The sequence below is a fragment of the Solanum stenotomum genome, chromosome 4 (genome assembly GCF_019186545.1).
Source record: "Solanum stenotomum isolate F172 chromosome 4, ASM1918654v1, whole genome shotgun sequence".
NCBI lineage: Eukaryota > Viridiplantae > Streptophyta > Magnoliopsida > Solanales > Solanaceae > Solanum > Solanum stenotomum.
The window spans coordinates 699,935-719,827 of NC_064285.1; the positions used below are offsets into that span (position 1 = coordinate 699,935).

Below are 19,893 nucleotides of genomic sequence, written 5' to 3' on the forward strand. Positions count from 1 at the left end.
CTCACATGCTATTATCACCCAAAATGAGAAGACAGCAAAATAATGTATTTTGTGGGGAAAATCATGTATATAATTTTATCAATGGAAACTCTTCAAATTCTTTAACTTAAAATTACACAAGAGATGTTTTGAAATGTTTGGACTTCATTTATTTGAATGACTTTTTATCTTCCATTATATCTTTATTACTTCAAAGTTTATTATCTAATTATTTATTAGAATATACTTTTACATTTTTTATATTTTAAAAAATAAAAAAAATATTTAAGTGAAGGGCAAAATGGTAATCCAACTTTGAGGTTAGGAGCTTCCCACTAATTATAATATATATATATAAGGATCTGCAAGCAGAAGGTTTAACATTTTAAACTTGATTTTTTTTTAAAAAGGTTTAACATTTTAGAAATATAAAAAGTCAGTACCTGTTTTCATTTACTACCAAATCCACAAAGAAGATGGAAAGACAACACTGAATCTAGTCAATATACCTTTGCTCTAGTAGTCGTCTCACAGTCCATTAGGTATATGGAGCAGTGCCATCATGAAAATCGTCATCAACCTTGAGCATATGATGATTCCTCATGCATAGATAAATCCAAGCAATTCTGCTACTCTATAACATGAGTAAATAGAAAATCAAGTAATTGTGTTATAAAAGTTACCACAGGTTTTTCTTTCCTAACAAGATATTAGTCGGGGTGACTGAATACCATGCTTCTTCCTGGACAACTCNAACAAATAAATGTCTATGCCGCCTTTAACCTTCTTGAAGAATTCCTCGAATACATTGAAATGACTAATATTCTAGTCCAGATATCTATATTCTCCAAGAAACTACTGTCAATAAATTAACGAAACAACATACATATTCTTTCACACAAATAGGTTTGTTTTACCTCATGAATGTTGAGCAGACTTTTTGTCCAAACGAAAAACTCTCTAGAATTATTTCTCACTTGTTGCGTTAAAAACATAAAATTTCGATTAAAGAATGAAACAAAACCTGTAATATGAGTTCTATCTATATACATATATAACTAAAATTTATTGATCAAGAGAAACATGAAAAATTAGAAGTATAATTTTGTGAGATAAATCAACTCACATGCTATTGTATTGTCACCCACAATGAGAAGAGAGCAAAATAATGTATTTTGTGGGAAAAATCATGTATATAATTTTATCAATGGAAACTCTTCAAATTCTTTTAACTTAAAATTAAATAAGAGATGTTTTCAAATGTTTGGACTTCATTTATTTGAATGACTTTTTATCTTCCATTATATCTTTACTACTTCAGTACCTGTTTCATTTACTACCAAATCCACAAAGAAGATGGAAAGACAACACTGAATCTAGTCAATATACCTTTGCTCTAGTAGTCGTCTCACAGTCCATTAGGTATATGGAGCAGTGCCATCATGAAAATCGTCATCAACCTTGAGCATATGATGATTCCTCATGCATAGATAAATCCAAGCAATTCTGCTACTCTATAACATGAGTAAATAGAAAATCAAGTAATTGTGTTATAAAAGTTACCACAGGTTTTTCTTTCCTAACAAGATATTAGTCGGGGTGACTGAATACCATGCTTCTTCCTGGACAACTCTATGTCATCTCCCTGTGTCAGTATAAATTCAAATAGCAGCTTTGATGGTACTATCAGTAAAGGAATCAAGTAATACAGATAACAGGATTTATAAAATAATATAGGAGAGGAACTAACCATGGCTGATCACTGAGAATCATGTATCTAGTTAAACCTGTTTATATCATTACAAAGTAAGTCATCTCCAAATTGAGTAACAAAATTTAGGAAATAATTTGCCCGGAAAAGATAATAGACAAAAATGAAACATCAAATGACAACGGCATTCATTCTTATACAACTGAGTATCTGCCCGGTTGAGCAGAACCAGGAAGTGATGATGCTTGCATGGTAATGTCCTCCAATACACGTTTTAATTCTGCTTTTGCTCTCTTGACAGATTGCTCCGTAGGGCCTTCAATGAACAAGTACAGCTTCCTTTCCCCAAACCCTGGTACCTTGCCAGGTGGAACATACTGTCCTCGAGTGGTGATGGCAGCTCCTGTCCATTCAGAAATAGGACCCAACGTCTCCTTGTGTGTAACCTTCCAACGAGCATTTTGAGGAAAATCATTTATCTCTAATTCTGCTTCATAATGTTCAGGCATTGCATCGGCCTGAATCTTTGCCAAGTTATGCTGCAAGTTCAAGGCAGCTGCCAATGCTGTTGCTCTGGCTGTCACATCATTAGAGCCAACTGATAGTCCATTTCCAGCAGCAACTGCTGTTGCACCTGGTATATTAATACCAAGTACACCAGGCAATGCAACAGGTAATCCACCATTGGGAAGAAGCTGACCAGCTGAAACTGGAGCTGCTGCTGAAGCCATACTCGCTTTGGAAGCAGCAACAAGAGCAGCAGCCTGAGCAAGGGCAGCCTGCTGAGAGAGGTCACCACCTGCTTTTCTAATTCCTTCATCTTCATCCTCTGAATCTGATTTATCTTCCTCAAATCCATATTCCTTTGCCTGTGCTTTTTTGGCTGCTCTTCTCACTTCATCCTCTTCTTCATTAAATTTAAAACCACTACCACCATAACCAGTCCCATGTGCTTGCTCAAGTCCCTGATTAACCTTTGCCATGAAACCATCAGCAAGAGCTTTCAGGTCATCTGGAACAACTTGCTCCGACAATTGTAAAGCTTTTAGAAGATCAGGTGCATATCTTGCATCATCTTCGGATATGAATGTGATGGCACAACCTTTCTTACCAGCTCGACCAGTCCGCCCAACACGATGAACATAGTCCTCATAATGGTTCGGAACATCATAATTGATTACCAGTTCAAGCTCCTTGACATCTAAGCCCCTGGCTGCTATACTAGTAGCAATCAACAAATTACATACATTACTTTTAAAGTCGGATATGGTGGACTCACGATCAGTCTGATCTTTTGCCCCATGAAGGGAGAGACAGGGATAACCATGCTTGAGCATATCTCTAAATAAAGCATCACATTTCTCCTGTGTGTGAACAAATATCAAAATTTTACCTTTTTCATACCATTCACCAAGTAACTCAAGAAGCCGAAGGAATCTATCACTTTCTGGCCTCACCTCAACCAATTGTGTTATATCCTTGTTCACAACACTCCTACCACCTACCTGTATTTCAACAGGCTTGTTCAACACTTTACGAGCTAGTATTTCAACCTGACGAGGAAAAGTTGCAGAGAACAGGACTGTTTGACGGTCAGGCCGAGTGTTTTGGACAATTCTTGTGATCTGAGGTTCAAATCCCATATCAAACATCCGATCAGCTTCATCCATGACCAAATACGTGACTCTTCGCAGATTTGTAATCTTCCCACCACTTGTACAGAGTATATCAATCATCCGACCTGGAGTGCACACAACAATTTCGGCTCCTCGTTTCAATTCACTAATTTGTTGAGCAACACCAGAACCTCCATACACAGGTACACAGGTGAGACCCATCACTCTCGCAAACTTCTTAATATCACTATGAATTTGCTGTACAAGCTCTCTAGTAGGGGCCATTATTAGCCCAATAGGACCATCTCCAGACATCAGAGGAGGCTGGTCCTTAATATGTCTCAGCATTGGTAATACAAATGCCAGAGTTTTACCAGAACCTGTCTTAGCAATCCCAATACAATCTCGGCCACTCATAATTACTGGCAGAGCCTGAGCTTGAATAGACATGGGCTTCTCATAATTCAGCTTCTTAATAGTGTCTAACATCTTGGAGGACAGTCCAGTCTGATGCCATGTTTTGATTGGTTTCGGAACATCCTTGCCATGGATCTTCAATTCCAGTTGTTTCCTGTAAGCAGAAACCTCTTCAGCACTGATTCTTGAAATCTCCTTAACTTCTATGTAGAAGTTCTTTCTGAAAGGAGGATATTCAATCTTTGAATGATCCACTAATGATAGTTTCTCGGCCTTGGTTTTCTTCACCCGTTTCATAAATTCTTCATCATCTTCTTCCTCCAAAGGATCTTCATCATTCTCAACGTTCCCATAATCTGAATCCGAATCTTCACCGGGGATAATTCTTCCCGTGGTTTTCTTCATGCTCATCTTAGGCTTTTCTTCCTTCCTCAGACCGTTTTTCTCTTTCAAACTGGAATTTTCACCATCCAAACTATTGACTACGGATTTGTTAAGCTTCTCAACTTCAGGCAAAACCATATTGTTCATAAAAGCATCCAACGGGTCAATCTCATCATCGTCAACTATTCCATCACTGCCATTCTGAATAACAGGGGAATCAGATCCAATGCTAGAACTAACCACCTTGTCAGCTCCATTTTCATCTTCCATGACCTTGCCACTATCATCCATATCAATATCCATGCCAGTTTTCCCCTCAGCATCTTCATCATCAGACTCACCATCCAATGTCCAAGTCTTGCCCAACTTAGGTTCTTCAGCACCTGCATCAACCCCAAGTGTCTCCCTCTCAGACTCCTCTTTTTTTCTTTTTAGCTCTTGCCATTCCTGAACTCTCCTCCTTCGCTTCTCCATCTCGTCATCTAATTTCCTTTGCTCCTCAGCTAGATCCTCTTCTCGACTCTTCTGATCCTTTTCAGCTGATACTTCATCAGTGCTCTCTTCCCTTAGCCTGTTGTTTGGTTTGCTACTCCTTTCACGATCCCTCTCCTTGTGATGATCATCATTATCCCTCTTTCGCCTCTTCCTTTCACGATCCTTCGCATCAACTTCATCATCACTTCCCTTTTCATATACTTCCCGGTGTCTATCCTTTTCGCGATTCCTCTCCTTCTCCTTCTCCCTTTCTCTCCTCTCTCTATCTCTTTTCCTCTCACGTTCCCTCTCTTTCTCCCTCTCGCGTTCCCTCTCCTTCTCCCTTTCCCTCTCTTTCTCCCTCTCTCTTTCTTCACGATCTTCCTTATCCTTTTCTCGCTCTTTAACTTTATCTCTAGGTCTGTCATCATCATCACGAACCTTGCTGCTCTTTTCACGCTCTTTATCTCCTCTACTGTGCCTATCCTTGTGCTTTGCCCTATCTCTATCAGCACTTTTCTCCCTTTCATAGCGGCTGCTTTTCTCTCTCTCGCGATCCTTCTTATCACGATGGTGATGGTCTCTGTCCTTCTTTTCACGGTCTCGATCCTCCTTATCACGGTGGCGCTTCTTCGACTCGTCCTCTCTCTTCGACTTGTGCTTCAACTCTTCCATTTTGATAGTCGGAACTTGGAAGCCAAAGCAATACACCTCACCGGAAGAAACCGGAATCAGGTAACCGCCGGTACACAGCTTATTCCGGCAAAATCCCCAATTATCTCCGGCGAAATCACCAATTATTTGAAGCTGGTTTCCAAACCCTAATTTTTTTTTCTCCGACTACTTTATAAGTTGAGTGGAGTTTGATATGGAGTGCAAAAATATAAAAACCAAACCAAATCCAAAATTTCTTTTTCGATTTTAATTTGATTTTTATTAATGATAAAATTTTAATTTTTTTTAAAACTAATGATAAAATTGATAGTAGTTTATAGATTAAAAAACCAACTTAATTGATTTAATTTATATTTTATAATATATTTTTTCAAAAAATAAATTTCCATCGCAATAGGGGTCAGGTTTGAGATGGACGTATGGACTTTACTAGATGAAATAGATCACAAGTGAAGATATCTGAGACAAGCTAAAAGTAACCTTAGTGGAGGACAAGATGCGGAATGTGAGATTAAGATGATTCGAGAATGTGAAGAGGAGATGCACGAATGTCCCAGTGCAGATGTGTGAGATGTTGAGTATGGATGATTCGAGGAGGGGATAGAGGTAGATCTGAGAAATATTGGAGAGATGTAATTAAACAGGACATGCCGTAACTTCAGCTTACCAAGGCTATAGAGAACAGGTAGAAGGCTAATAGGTTGTTCGGCGTTATCTCATTTATCCATACAAGTACTTGTAGTAATCTCATTTATCCATACAAGTACTTGTAGTATTACTCTTGTAATTTCTTTTTTTTTTTTACCAAAATGTAGAAGCACAAATCAAGCATAAATGTTGTATATTCAAATCTCTCTATAACGCATCGCTTATCAAGATATTTCTTTTTGTTGCTATAGCGAAATGTTGTTATAGAAAACATACAATATAACATGTAACATGAAAAGTTGGTACCAAAAGCGAAATGTTGTAATAGAGGACGACTGTTTATAGAGAAGTCTTGACTGTACTAGAAATAAGGCTCTGTATATAAGGCTTTTTTCTTAAGGACACTGTACATGGTATACTAAGGACCAAAAACTGAGCCAAGTTTCTAAGTTCAACATGATTTCATCTCATCACCTATGAGGAAACCTATTTTCCCCGGTACACCGGCCTGCGGTGAAGAAACAAACCATCAGTAGGTTTATGTGAACAAATCAACATATACGGAAGAACGCCTTCGGTTGTATTGGAGCAAGCTTGCATATGTTCGATCCCAGATACCGATATAAAGAGACTCATCATCTGGACTCAGAGATACACCAGATATCTCGCCAAACATGTCAATTTCTTGACGTTTCTTGTACTCTCCTTCAGCATTGTAAATGTGGACAAAATCTGCAGGTTCAGCTACTACCAAGAATCGTCCATCTGATGAGTAACGAATAGATCGGACAGCACCCATGTTTCCTTTCAGCACTGCTGTAGGTGATGACAGGTTTCTCATGTCCCAAATTCGGCAGGTTTTGTCTTGATTCCCAGTTGCAAAGGTACAACCATCAGGGTGCCAGGCAGATGCGAAAGAGTAGTCTAGATGACCAACAATCGAGCCAACCGTCTGATACAGTAAAGACCCTCGATTAGAACAGATTTATCGGATCAGAAAATGGAGGACTCACATGAAAAATGTAAGAAACAAATAGAAGCGAAATTCATTGCAATTGATTCATAGATTCTTGCCAATAATAACCTCACCAAAAATGCAGTAAAGAAATGACCAACATATACGAAGCAACCACACGATGAAAAACTTTTCATTACATCTGATTTTAAAGGTAACAATTGAATACCTTTCCATTTTGAGAATCGACAAGTAAGCCAGTGAGATCATCTCCAACAACAGTAAGAATCTTGCTATCTGGGCTCATTGAAGTATGCTGCATAAATAACCAATGAAATTATGAATGCATGAGAGGTTCCATCTTCGAATAGTACTTAAAAACAGATGCATCTCAAACATCTTCTAATTCACAAACAATCTGAATTATTTACAACTAAGAAAAATGTGTGTTCACTAGGCCTATGATGGAATGTCAATTACAACACCCCGCCTTCCCGGCCACAAGAAATAAATGGGAAATGAAAGAATAAAAAAAGCAGTAAAAGATAGATAAGAAACTAACGTTCACTGGCCAAGGGAACCGGAAGTAGTTCATAAGCTGAAATTTCTCCATGTCATACTCTCTCACACCACAATCATTATTAGCAGCCATAAAATGAAGCCCACCGCTGCAAAACAATTGAGATGTTTATACAGTTGAATTTCGAATTAGTCCAACAACTCATATTATATTCATACTACCTCAAGCTATCATATATCTCGACAGCATTTGTAATAGCATTATCCTCATAAGTGGTCCTTGCGCAGAAGCTTATACCTGGCTTGTCCAAACACTGCATTATATGAAGCTAAGTTAAGTCAGGATGACAAAAGGCGCATGCGGTATAAAGATTCAATTTCATTCAAATTTAATTAACCAAGTCTTGCTAGTCTTGAGCTATCAATAGATATGAAATTATTAAAAATAAAATGCTCATGAACAACAGCAGAAAAAACTTGAATACGCTTGCCAATAAGTTAACATGACCTATCTCTAACATAATCCATCTATGCATACACTTTGATTATTGTGGAAACAGACCAAAGACCTGGGACTTACACCTCCTCTCTTTTTCATGAATTTTCTCCGGAAACTAATTTTATTATATCTTCTTGATGAAACTCAAAACAAACCCTACTAACCTTACAAACGAGTTCCCCTTGGAATCCCCCTGCGACAACAAAGCGATTCTTCACTGCCATTGTGCTGATCTGTGTTTGTGTTAGACCTTCTAACAAACTTCCTGCATGTTTCTAGAGGCCAAAGTAACAAAAAGAGCAGGTTAGACATAATCAATAAGGGAAGAAACAACAAAAAATATTGACTTCTAATTGGAATCAAAGAAAACATCTTGACAAGAGGGGTGCTCGGATGGTAAGCCCCCCCCCACCTCCAACCCTGAGGGAGGNAAAAGACAAAAACAAAACATCTTGAAAACCCAAACTCAAGAGGGATAGATGGGTACTCTTTCAAATCCCACCGCAATGTTAACAGAAGAAAGAATTCATAAGATACATACACATAAGAGTCCTCTTCATGGAAACATGACACCAGCATGAAGAAGAAGAAGAACTACAGGTACCCTAGAAACTAAAATACAAAAGGAAGGTCACTAAGTGCATTCTGGATTACCTCTGACGGTGCTATATGTCCAGAGAAATCAAGGACTTCGGTTAAGTTGTTGGAAATGGATGACCAGTGCATAAGTGAGTAGTTCGATATAAGATACACATCATGTTTTGAAGTAGCCCAAACCAAGTTCCTTAGCTGCAAAACAAATGGCATAAAGAGATCATTAAAATTATCCTTTCAGCAAATGAAAAAAAAAAACATTATTTACGAGGCAAACACCATAGAATAATCCAAAATTTTCCAAAGAAATAAGTAGTTAATAGATTCCTTTTTTACAGTAACTGCAGTTAAGAAGTTAACCCAAAAGCATCACACATGGGATGGAGAACCTCTGGCAGTAATTTCTTGTCTTGGCACGATCAGAATTCAGAAACCCATTCCATTTCCTTTATCTTTGACCAATCCCTAATTGAGGAGACTTCCCTGATATCCTAGGCATGTTTTTATGCATGCTTACTCAAGTTCTCTTGTCATATTGAATGCTTGTAATGCTAAAATTGATGAAAGTAATAGAGTATGCTCCTATTTTTAGGATGATAGTATACTTACTGGAATTTGAAGAATACAAAGACAGTAAGTTATTCATTATACTGTTGACGAGGAAGTCCTTCGAATTGTTAGATATTAGTGAAAATGTTAACAGACCCGGTTTTTATAAATAGAAAGGGGCTAGCTTTCTCAGGAGCAGAATTTAATAATTATGGCATTTCGTGAGGAATGAGGATTGGTTAGGAGACAGGAAATCCTTGGTCTTTATTCCAGAAGATGAGGACAACATAGGGTGGAGAGATACATCAGGGAGGATTTTGCAGTTCTTGGGTAAACCTCGCATCATTCAACGTCCCACAACGGAGAAATTGCATATAGCAGAAGCAAGTAAACAAGAATGGCTGAAACATGGGGTAAGCTCAAGAAAGCATATGTAGAAATCTATGTAACGTCATCTCTACAAGAATATTGTTGCACTTGTGTCTGATCCTAAAAAAAGGCACTACTTTTGGAGGATCTAGCACACACCCAACAACATTTTTAAAGAGTCCGACCAACACAAGTAAAAGTTAACCCAGCTGCAAGAAATAGCAGCTCCAACTTTCTCTCTAATTAATTGATTGACAACTTCATGATCCATTTAGTCCTTCTCCGAAACCGGAGGTGATACGAAAGGATTCATTAATAGGTGGAAAATCACAGCTGGACTCACACTATTTGTATAATCTACAAAATAAATGCATACCTGAAAATGAAGTATGGTAGGCTTCACTAATCTTGTATTGTAAAAGAAGTCATAGAAGTTGCCACCTTTCTTCACCTGTTTGCATTCCTGACAAAGCAACATAACATAGAAGAACCGCAGAGTTTATAACTATACTTTGGAAATACTGAATTAAAATCCTTAAAGAAAAAAATAATGAAGCTACAGACCTTATCTACAGCATCTCCTGACAAAGGTATGTTCTCATAATTCCTGTATTGTTCGAGCCTTGTCAATCTGTAGCTTTGCCTCGTTATATTCAATCTCTCCCATGGGATACCTTGTATATCTTTGCCTTTCCTTGCTTGTGCAGCGGATGTATCTGTCCCTTCTGTTACCTAACCAATATTCCAAAAAAAAAAAAAAGTAAATACACCATTTTGATATCTGACACCAACTGACCAAAGTAATCACATATTCATGCATTCACTTGATGTGCAGTTTCAATAATTCAAGGTAACTCAAAATACAGAATGAAATGCAAAAAACTCATCTCAGTACATTGAGAAAAACAGGTCGTGTCATTACTCCATCAAACAAATAGGAGAAATGAAGCCTAAAAGGAAAAAGAGTAACATGACTATCATCGAATTCAATAAGGGCAATTAGTATTGACCGCGCGGCTGTATTACCAATAGATTTTTCAAATGAAGAACATCTTTAAGAGATGCATGTTTCGCTTCAAAAAGTAACAACACAAATAAGCAAATCCAGAATGCAGAATCTAGTATACATCAAAATAGTTATTGCTAAACTAACTGGAAAATTATATTTTTTCAACATAATGTTCGCACCAAAACAAGCATGTTCTCACTGGCCGCTGCAACAGATCAAAGTTTAGATGAAGTGGTCGCTATTTAACATGGCATCAAAATTCAAATCAGATAAAGGCCCTAGATTCATTTCTCACTGACACGCATTATCAAAGGAATTTCCACGCATTTGAACCAAAGAAAAACTGGTCAGGCCTGCTCTAAGGGGCCATGATTCAAACCTAAGCTGCTCGGACTCTTTACTTTTGGTGCCACACCCGTGTCAACACGACATGGGTGTGGGTGTGAGATCCGTGTCCAATTTGGTCAACGTATTTTGGGTACTTTGACCAAAATCAATGGGGAAAGACTGGACAATTTTAATGATTCCTATAATCAATACAAAAGCTAAGGTGAAATTGAAGAAAATGGAAAACCTTTTATATAGAAATTTCTCTGTCACTCCTTTTCCTTTAATTTCCTTCCATGATTCTCCTCAAGTTCTCCACATAATATCTCATAATTTAGGTTTTATAGCTCTATTTTAGATATTTTAATAATTATTTTTAGGCGAATTCCCACACCCGTATCCATACATGGATCCATATCCCCGAATCTTAAAAACTAGATCATGAAGGATCCAACCTCTAGATACGCACCCGTATCGAGACACCCGCACCAGAGTCCGAGCAACTTAGATTCAAACCTAATATAAACAGATACACGAGTTCACACTTTTGTTGAGGTGATCACTAAATTCAACAGTCTCAAAGCAAAACTCAACATAAGCTACCAGAGAATAAGAATAAGTCAAAGTGTATATGTACTGACCATCTCAAAGTCATCAAGGTTTGTGTCCTCATTGTAGAATACCTCTTCAAATTCATCCATCGTATCTGCCATCTCTTCATCAAGACTCATGTAACCCAATCTCTCAGCCCTTTGGTAAGACATGCTTTCCCACACCCTTCAACCCTAAGTTCAAGAAAAAGTTCAACAAAACTAAAAACATTGTATTCCCAGATATAGAGAAACAAAACTGAAAGGTCCAAATCAGAACAAGGCAAAAAAGGAGCAGAAAAACAAACACAAATATGTTAACATTCACATATTTCTAGGGAAAGAAAATAGGAGAACCAAAACTGTTGGCTAGCTTGGAAATTACTTAAAATAAAAAGCAACAAATCAAAGAAAAAAAGATGAATTTTTTCTGAAAATTCAGCTAAAATCCAATAAGCCCACAAAACCAGGAACTGTTACTCTTCCACCCCCACCCCCAACCCCCAAACCAAACACACTAAAAAAGATGACATTTTTTATGCAAATTCAACTAAGAATCCAATAAACCCATAAAATCAGGACATCATGTAGACTCTTCCCAACAACCATGCCCACCCCCCACCACCACACACACACACACACACACCAAAAACCCATCAAGAAGAAAGTGAATTCAATGAATCTGGGGTTGCCTTTAAAGACTAAATAAACACAAGAAATAGCAAAAAGAAAAGAATTCTAAGAACTGTACCTGAGAATTTACTTTCTCTGGTTCAGAGAAAGAACCAGCAGCTCTCTCTTAAAAATAATCCAACATAATTGAAAAGCAAGAAAGAATGATCTTTTCTCTTCCCATTACCCCCAACCACACACATAACAAAAACCCAACAAGAAAAAAATTCAATTCTGTGAATCTGGGGTTCCATTTAACATAAACACAAAAACAGCAAAAATAGAGAGTTCTAAGAACAGTACCTGAGAATTTACCTTCTCTGGGTTAAGAACGAACCAGTCAGGTCTACTAGATGATCAAAATGCAAGAAAAACTGAAATTATTTCTTCTTTTCCAATGTATTATATACAGTTTGTATGCTAACAATCTATGCTCGATAAAATCAAGCAAAAAAGGATGACATTTTTCTGCAAATTCAGCAAAAATCCAATAAACTTAACAAAACCAGACACCATTTAGACTCTTCCAATCCCCCCACCCCCAAACACACACCCCAAAAACCCAAGAATAAGAATCTGGGGTTTCATATAAAGACTACAAAAACACAAAAACAGCAAAAATAGAGAGTTCCAAGAACAGTAACTGAGAATTCACTTTAGGTCTCCCAGATGATTAAAAAGCAAGAAAAAACTGATCTTTTTTCTTCTTTTCCAATGTATTATATGCAGTTTGTATAAGCTCTAAAAAATTAAGGGAAAATATGACATTTTTCTGCAAATTCAGCAAAAATCCAATAAACCCACAAAACCAGGCACCATTTAGACTCTTCCAATCCCCCTAACCCCCCACCCCACCCTCCACACACCTCAAAATCCCAAGAATAGAATCTGGGGTTCCATATAAAGACTACATAAACACAAAAACAGAAAAAAAAGAGAGTTCCAAGAACAGTTACTGAGAATTTACCTTCTCTGGGTCAGAGAAAGAACCAGTTAGGTCTCCCAGATGATTTAAAAACAAGAAAAAACTGGATCTTTTTCCTTCATTTCCAATGTACTACATGCAGTTTGTATGTTAGGATCTATGCTCTCTATAAAATCACGGGAAAAAAGATGACATTTTTTGTGCAAATTCAGCAACAATCCAAATAAACCCACAAAACCAGGCACCATTTAGACTCTTCCAACCCCAAACCCCCAACCCCAACCCTCAATAACTCAAGAATACAATCTGGGGTTCCATATAAAGTCTACATAAACACAAAAACAGCAAAAAATAGAGAGTTCTAAGAAAAGTACCTCAGAATTCACCTTCTCTGGCACAGAAAAAGAACCAGTTAGGTCTCCTAGATGGTTAAAAATCAAGAAAAAAAAAAGATCTTTTTTTTCTTGTTTCCCAATGTATTATATGTAGTTTGTATGATAGCGACCTATGCTCTATAAAATCATGTTATGTCGGCCAAAGAAGCTTTATGCCATCCCTTTGGTATGATTGTGAAAGATTGTTAAGTATATAAGGATGTACAGACAGACCCACGCGCCCAAATTTCAAGATTAAGGGACCCTCACCTCCTATTTTTCAATAGTTAAAAACTCGTTACGTAATAACGAAAAGTCTTATCTTATAACGTAGTATTTTTTTCTCATTTTATCTTTATTTATTCTTTAATTAATAATCTGTAATAATCACCCAAACAAAGTAACAATAATAATATTGGATTTATTTTCTATTATTACATAACGTCTTATCTTATAGTTTTTTTTTCTCATTTTGTCTTTGTTTATTCTTTAATTAGTAATCTTAGTTTATCATTCACTAGTATATTATAAACGAACACCGATACGATATGTTATGAAAGGATATGTAATAGGCGTCCAAACAAAGTAACGTTAATAATATTGGATTACACTATTATTCAATTACTATTTATTACTAGTCTATTATATTCGATATCATTCTTATACACGTTACTAAATGATTCCTAATTGTTGACAAATATGGAAAAAAATCTTGATAATCTCTTTAATATTTTTTTAAAGCTACACGTAAAGAGTCCTACGAACATGGGCAAAGCTACTTTGGTGGAACAATTAAATCAATTTATTAAGTACATAGTTAATATAAAAAAATTGCACGTATACTATCTATTTTTGAAATAAAGGTTTATTTATTGTTTATATATAACTTAAACGCATATATAAAATATTAAATCACTTGGACATGAAAGAAGCAACAAAAGGGATTTGAAAAATATTTTAATCATATATTTTCCCCTTATATTTCAGACAAACGAGGAAGCATCTCTACCTTCACAAGATAAGGTGCGTATACACTATCCTCTTCAAATATCATTTGTAAAATTACACTGAATACGTCGTTGTTAACGAGGAAGCATAGGCCTCCCGTCACTTGCATACACAGGAATTCATTCTTTTCATATATCAACTTAAAAAGCGTTTAAAAAACTGACACAAAATGGAAAAGTACAAAATTGGTCTATTACTCCATAGATTTCTTCAGTTCTCTTGAAGTGCCTTCATCAGATATAGTCTACTGAAGCTCTGTCCAGCAACACTGCAAGCAATACATAAACGAGTTTACCTCGAAAAATGAAGAGATTATGTACTACTCATGCAGGCGGGATGCTTTCCAAGAGAACAGAAGTCGGGAATAAACATGAGGAGAGTGATAAAACCAAGTGACATTTTGCCAAAACACGTTGAACAAGGAAGATGACATAAACCTGAACAAACCAACACAAGAAAAGTACTTGCTTGCACCTCGACTATCTCAACGAATGCTGGATCCGGATACCTCTCACTAGCATAAGCAATGGGCTAACTTAATCACCTAAAAAAATCTCCTCTACTTCATTGACTGCTTGATCACACCCTTGAGTGTGCATTACCGATTCATCATGATTTTTTTTCAGCTACTATCAAAACTCCAAATAAATACTTGCCCCACCTAACAAGTCAAGTTCCTTACGAGACCATGTATAGAATTAAGGTTAAAAGTATGTCTCAAGGAAAGCTAAAACAAATGAAATCAAATAGAAACGCAAAAGGGCTCGGGGTAAAAAGTTAAGATATTAGTCAAGAGTAGTAGAAGCATTTCAAATCTTTTTGTAATTAGAATGTTAGAGACAGTTTCCAAAGACTGGACAGGTTGAATTTTGACTATGTTCAGGAGTGGCTGAGTTTCCTCAGTTGAACAATTCCTATATGCAATGTTTGCAAACATGCATGTGAACAATGGTCATCACTTTAGACTGTAACTCACCCGTTAATCTGGTTGCAGTAGTTCGCTATTTGATTAGTTATGAGAAAGCTGTCCAATCGTGAGGGTTCTGGGATTGGCTTAAAGGCAGGATTAGAAGGATCCTCCTCCGGCAGTGGCTCTTCTCCAGCAGCTTTACGTGCCATGTTGTCAGACCTGCAGAGAAAAAAAATCCGGAACAAATATCAATGTGAAAGGACCTCTTGAAAATAAACAAATAAATGCAGATTTCACCAGGTATACATCATCCACACCATAGCCAAGACATCCCAACCCTGAAACTTCTAATTAGCATACTCAACTATCAAGCTGTCACAACTGGTAATGGATTCCTCCTCCCCACCACCAAATAAATAAATAAATCATGTAAGCTTATCATATCGACTATTACGTCTAGGTGATCAAGCACTTGAAAATGTCTCCGGAAAAAAAAGAAGAAGAATACCTCCTCTTTTGAAGCCAAGCTTGCTGCTGAGCTTGTTGACGGGAAAGGTTCCGATAGTAAAATTGGAACTGCAAACAGGAGGTAATGTTAGCAACTGAACATCCAAGCATATGACACACTCCCCAGAAAGGGAAAGATTGACCCATGAAGAGAAGGACTAACCTTTTGCTGCTCCATTGACAAGTCATCCATACACTCAATCAAAAATTCAACATTCCTTTCCAAATATGGATTGGTTGACAATTGTAGGCGCTCATAGTCACACTGATACACAGGGGAAAAGAAACTCATTCAGTTAGTTTTTCAGGCTATATCTGATCATTGAGAATTCTCCCTCCAAAAAAATACTAAGATACCTGAGTTACAGGTGTATCAGGTTCAAGTTCAGTCATAAAGGCACTTATGAGAGCCGAGTTTGAAACCTTAATCTGTACAAAAGAATGGCAAAATTAAAATGTGAGAGAAAATGAAGCAAGCTTTCTTTGTACAACTTTTCTCTCTCTAGAAACTATGAACATAACTTATCTGAAGTTACCATGTTGACTGACTAAAACAAGATAGTAATACCCCTTAATGGTATTAGTCAAAGAATCTTAAACTTATCTTATCAAAGAGTGTGAAGAAGAAATACACATCAGATATTGAGTTTAACATTAAAACAGTACTCCAACAAAAGAAGTCAAGAATGCCTTCGCTGGGCAAAAGGGGGAAATAATAAGAAATACATCTCAAGCAACTGATTTTCGAACTAATACAAGCGCAGAATGGCAATCAATAAGTTGCATTGCTGAAAAAATTTACTCATACAAAGACAACAGCTGCACATGATAATGAAAGTGAGAGAAAAGTAATGTGGATAAGAAAGCATACTGGTATCTCTTCGAAGATGTCGACCCATGAAAGGTTCTTTTCTCTCAACCTAGAAATAAACCAACATCAGCAATAGAATAAGTTTTTTATGTCCAAAAGAATTATCCTTGTGGGAAAGGAGAATGCACATACTTTTCTCCAGTAAAGTTATTACTCCTATAGAGTTCCATGAAAGAATCAGAAAGCTTTAAGGCCTTCAATGCTAAGACACCTTGGTTGGATCTTGAAGGATCATAAATAATGCAAACACAACGTTTAATATTCTCCTGCAGTCACAAGAAGCCATCGGGTTCAAGTAAAAGTGATTATTCACATAAACAACCGAGTCTGAGACAATCAAATAGCAACCGATCAAGCAAGAACATAAGAAAATTCTTCAAGAGAAGTAATTTTTACAGAATTGAGTGTTCCGTTCATGATATCATCAATGATAATAAAATTTATCTTGTTGGACAGAGCAAATACAAGACAAACAAGCCGGAAGAAATTAAAACACAATGTCATTCAGTTTGAAATCATTCCATGGATGTTCCGGTCAAGCTGCTGGTAGGAGTTGATTTTGACAGTGAATAATTTAGCTCAAGCTCCTAAAGAGATAAAATAATCTGTGTTGCACTTCTTGGGTGCAGGTTATTAGCACGTGAACCAAAACAAGTGTAACTCTATTACCAATACAACCGATTTCACAATCCAAAGATGAGAGATGGAGATGGACAGAATCATAAATGAAGAATATACCTGGTAATTCATGAAGGTCTCTATCAATTCAACAGTTTGAAAAGAACCAAATAAAGTTGATTGATACCTGTAATATAATACCAACAAAAAGTTCATAGTTCAGCACATTACCAATACCCATATTACAATTTCCAAAGACAGAAGTCCGAGTTTAACAAAACCAGAAAAAGAAATGTCAAAATGTCTAACACAAATCAGTCATCATAATCCAGAAAAAAAAAGGAAGAACTGCTCACTTTAACAAATGCCAACTTAACTCAAAAAACTAACTGCAATCAGTTATCACAACAGTCCAAAAAAATAATCAATCCAGCAACATTTTTTTATCAACACAGTACAGATAGACCACAAATCCCCAACACATAGAAACTGATCAACACAAACAAAATGCAAAACACAAATCACAAAACCAATGTTCCAGTCCACACGGACCACAGGTTCAACACGTTTTATGTACAGCAAATACATAATTGTCTCTGATGTAGTCAAACAGGAAAGTAAGCGTACCAACCAACGGTGTTGTTGTCAACATTAACCTCCCTTAGGCATCTCATCATTTCAAGCTGATAATTAGCGCCCTCAGCCTCGATCTCCTCATCCTCTTCACGAACCTGAAAAAAAAATATTTTAAGAAGACGTCTACTCATTTATGAATCTGAAACAGCAATCTTGAAACAACAATTTTTTGGATAAATAATAAGCAAGAAATGCTAGAATTCAACATACCGGAAATGGAAAACAGTTTGTGACTTCAAGAACACTTCCGACATCCAACCCAAGAAGTTGCCCAGTGACCAAAGCTGGGGAAAACTCCTTGCAATGCTTTATTATCTTCAGAATGACCTGTTGCACAGAATTTACCTCAAGAAATTATGCATGTACGTCTATATACATACTTATATACCATTAAAATACAATAGTTTTTTTTCACGTCTATCTTTCTAGGACCATCTGCTATCTTTTAAAATTGTTGATACAACACATCATAGGCAATCATTTAGGATGATGGTGTACATTAACGGAAAAAAAAAGATACATTCCAATACATCGTGGGAAATCATTTACTTCAAAGCTGACAATCATTTAGGATAAGGGAGTATATTAAAGATTAAATATACATTCCTTCAAACTCATATAAGTCGCCATCTATATAAGAGACCTAAAAGAATATATTAGCTAATATGTTTCTTACAGGGTTTTCTTAACTAAAAGGATGGGTCTCCTACAAGAAGAGCCTAACCAGGCCCAAGCCCATACCATAGGGTAGCCCTACAGAGCCAAAATGAAAGGCCTTCATCCATCATAGGTTAGGGTCATATCATAGCCATTACTTCTTTGATTTGCTTCAATCACACAATTAATTACTTTGTACCAACATATTATAGTTCTTTACCTCCTAGAAGCCGGTCAATGAAATTTGTTATGGAATAAATTAATTGAGTTCAATTCAGTTAAGTCAAAAATCACATTGCAATCCTAGATTAAAGGGATTGACTAATATTAACTTTTTGTTTATGAAAGAACTAATTAATATTAAATTTAGATCAAAGGGAAAGATGGCAATGCCCCCATCCAAAATGAGAAGATGAGAAGTTGGTCCAAATCAGAAAATTAGTCAGTGTTACAACAATCGCTGTGTGAAATAAGCAACAATAATTAAAAGAGTGCCTCAATCCGAAACCAGTACAGGTCCACTATATGATGAATACTCCAACTCCACCCACTCCATTTGGACTTGTTTCATTCCAATACTTGACAATTTGACTATTAAGCTGAATCAATCCCAACTAGTGTAAAAGTGAACAAACACTAGTAGGTAATATAATCTTAACAACAAAAACCAACCCTTATCCCAACTAGTTGGTATTGCCTATATGAATTATACACTTCCAATGTATTTTCTTCTTCGCAAAAACCGCAAGTACTCTAAGTGTTTTTTGCAATAAGAAACTTAAATAAATAGCTTATAGTAACTTGTAAGATAAGTTCCTATACTCCGTTTACTCAGCCAAATCAGAGAAGGTGAAGAACAAACCAAATTACAAGCATCAAGTCTCACAAGTCTATCATTACATAACTGTACACATGCATGGCTTTATCCAATACCAACTCAACTCACTCAGCTCAATTAAAGATTATACTTTTTGCTTAGACAAGCAATTAAAAAGGCCTATATTTTTTATATGTAGCTAAATTTTACTTATAATTACTTTCCTCATGCACAATGTCCTCCTCCTAACAAGTGCAATCAGGGAGAGAACAGGCATATACTATGTCATCGTAATTCGACTATAAACTAAATGATTTAGTTGTAAAGAGAAAGTGTACCAGTCCTTCAATCTGAACGACTCGCAGCGGCGGTGCAGCTTCTTCTTCTTTAGCTGCAACTTGCAAAAATGATCTCGGTACTACTGCAACAAACAATGGAAGATCAATTACCAATAATGATTTTGTACAAATACTCAAAGTAAAGAGAATTTACATACCGTTCGCCATGATTGAATTTCTATCTGCAGGGAGAGAAATCACTGTGCTGAAAGGCTGAAGAGGGTGAAGATGAGAGGAGAGAGGGA

The 19,893-nt window shown here is 36.6% G+C and overlaps 3 protein-coding genes across 11 annotated transcripts; all 3 read right to left on the reverse strand.

The window, feature by feature from the left end:
* Positions 1–1,735: 1,735 nt before the first annotated feature.
* On the reverse strand, positions 1,736–5,432 carry LOC125861231 (DEAD-box ATP-dependent RNA helicase 42). Its single transcript, XM_049541175.1, has one exon. The coding sequence runs from the start codon at positions 5,254–5,256 to the stop codon at positions 1,885–1,887; it is 3,372 nt and encodes a 1,123-aa protein (XP_049397132.1). The 5' UTR covers positions 5,257–5,432; the 3' UTR covers positions 1,736–1,884.
* A 707-nt stretch (positions 5,433–6,139) lies between these two features.
* On the reverse strand, positions 6,140–13,475 carry LOC125862832 (uncharacterized WD repeat-containing protein C2A9.03-like). 8 transcript variants are annotated; one of them, XM_049542949.1, is made up of 11 exons: positions 13,299–13,451; positions 12,291–12,302; positions 11,367–11,510; positions 9,954–10,121; positions 9,766–9,852; positions 8,532–8,666; positions 8,042–8,152; positions 7,601–7,692; positions 7,422–7,527; positions 7,089–7,175; positions 6,141–6,856 (listed from the first exon to the last, which is right to left on the reverse strand). In XM_049542949.1, the coding sequence occupies exons 3-11, from the start codon at positions 11,487–11,489 to the stop codon at positions 6,443–6,445; spliced, it is 1,323 nt and encodes a 440-aa protein (XP_049398906.1). In that variant the 5' UTR covers positions 11,490–11,510; positions 12,291–12,302; positions 13,299–13,451; the 3' UTR covers positions 6,141–6,442. The 8 variants fall into 8 exon arrangements, with proteins under 8 accessions (XP_049398911.1, XP_049398905.1, XP_049398910.1 ...); XM_049542954.1 differs by lacking the exons at positions 12,291–12,302; positions 13,299–13,451 and adding an exon at positions 12,955–13,100 and having other exon boundaries at positions 6,140–6,856; positions 11,367–11,502; XM_049542948.1 differs by lacking the exons at positions 12,291–12,302; positions 13,299–13,451 and adding an exon at positions 12,955–13,068 and having other exon boundaries at positions 6,140–6,856.
* A 755-nt stretch (positions 13,476–14,230) lies between these two features.
* On the reverse strand, positions 14,231–19,863 carry LOC125862692 (eukaryotic translation initiation factor 3 subunit H). Of its 2 annotated transcripts, none has more exons than XM_049542817.1 (12): positions 19,807–19,863; positions 19,649–19,728; positions 18,047–18,163; positions 17,828–17,931; positions 17,321–17,387; positions 16,715–16,848; positions 16,583–16,631; positions 16,069–16,140; positions 15,875–15,976; positions 15,713–15,780; positions 15,271–15,423; positions 14,231–14,562 (listed from the first exon to the last, which is right to left on the reverse strand). In XM_049542817.1, exons 1-12 carry the CDS (start codon positions 19,814–19,816, stop codon positions 14,505–14,507), a joined length of 1,014 nt encoding a protein of 337 aa, XP_049398774.1. In that variant the 5' UTR covers positions 19,817–19,863; the 3' UTR covers positions 14,231–14,504. The 2 variants fall into 2 exon arrangements, with proteins under 2 accessions (XP_049398774.1, XP_049398773.1); XM_049542816.1 differs by having other exon boundaries at positions 19,649–19,731.
* Between the last annotated feature and the right edge of the window lie 30 nt (positions 19,864–19,893).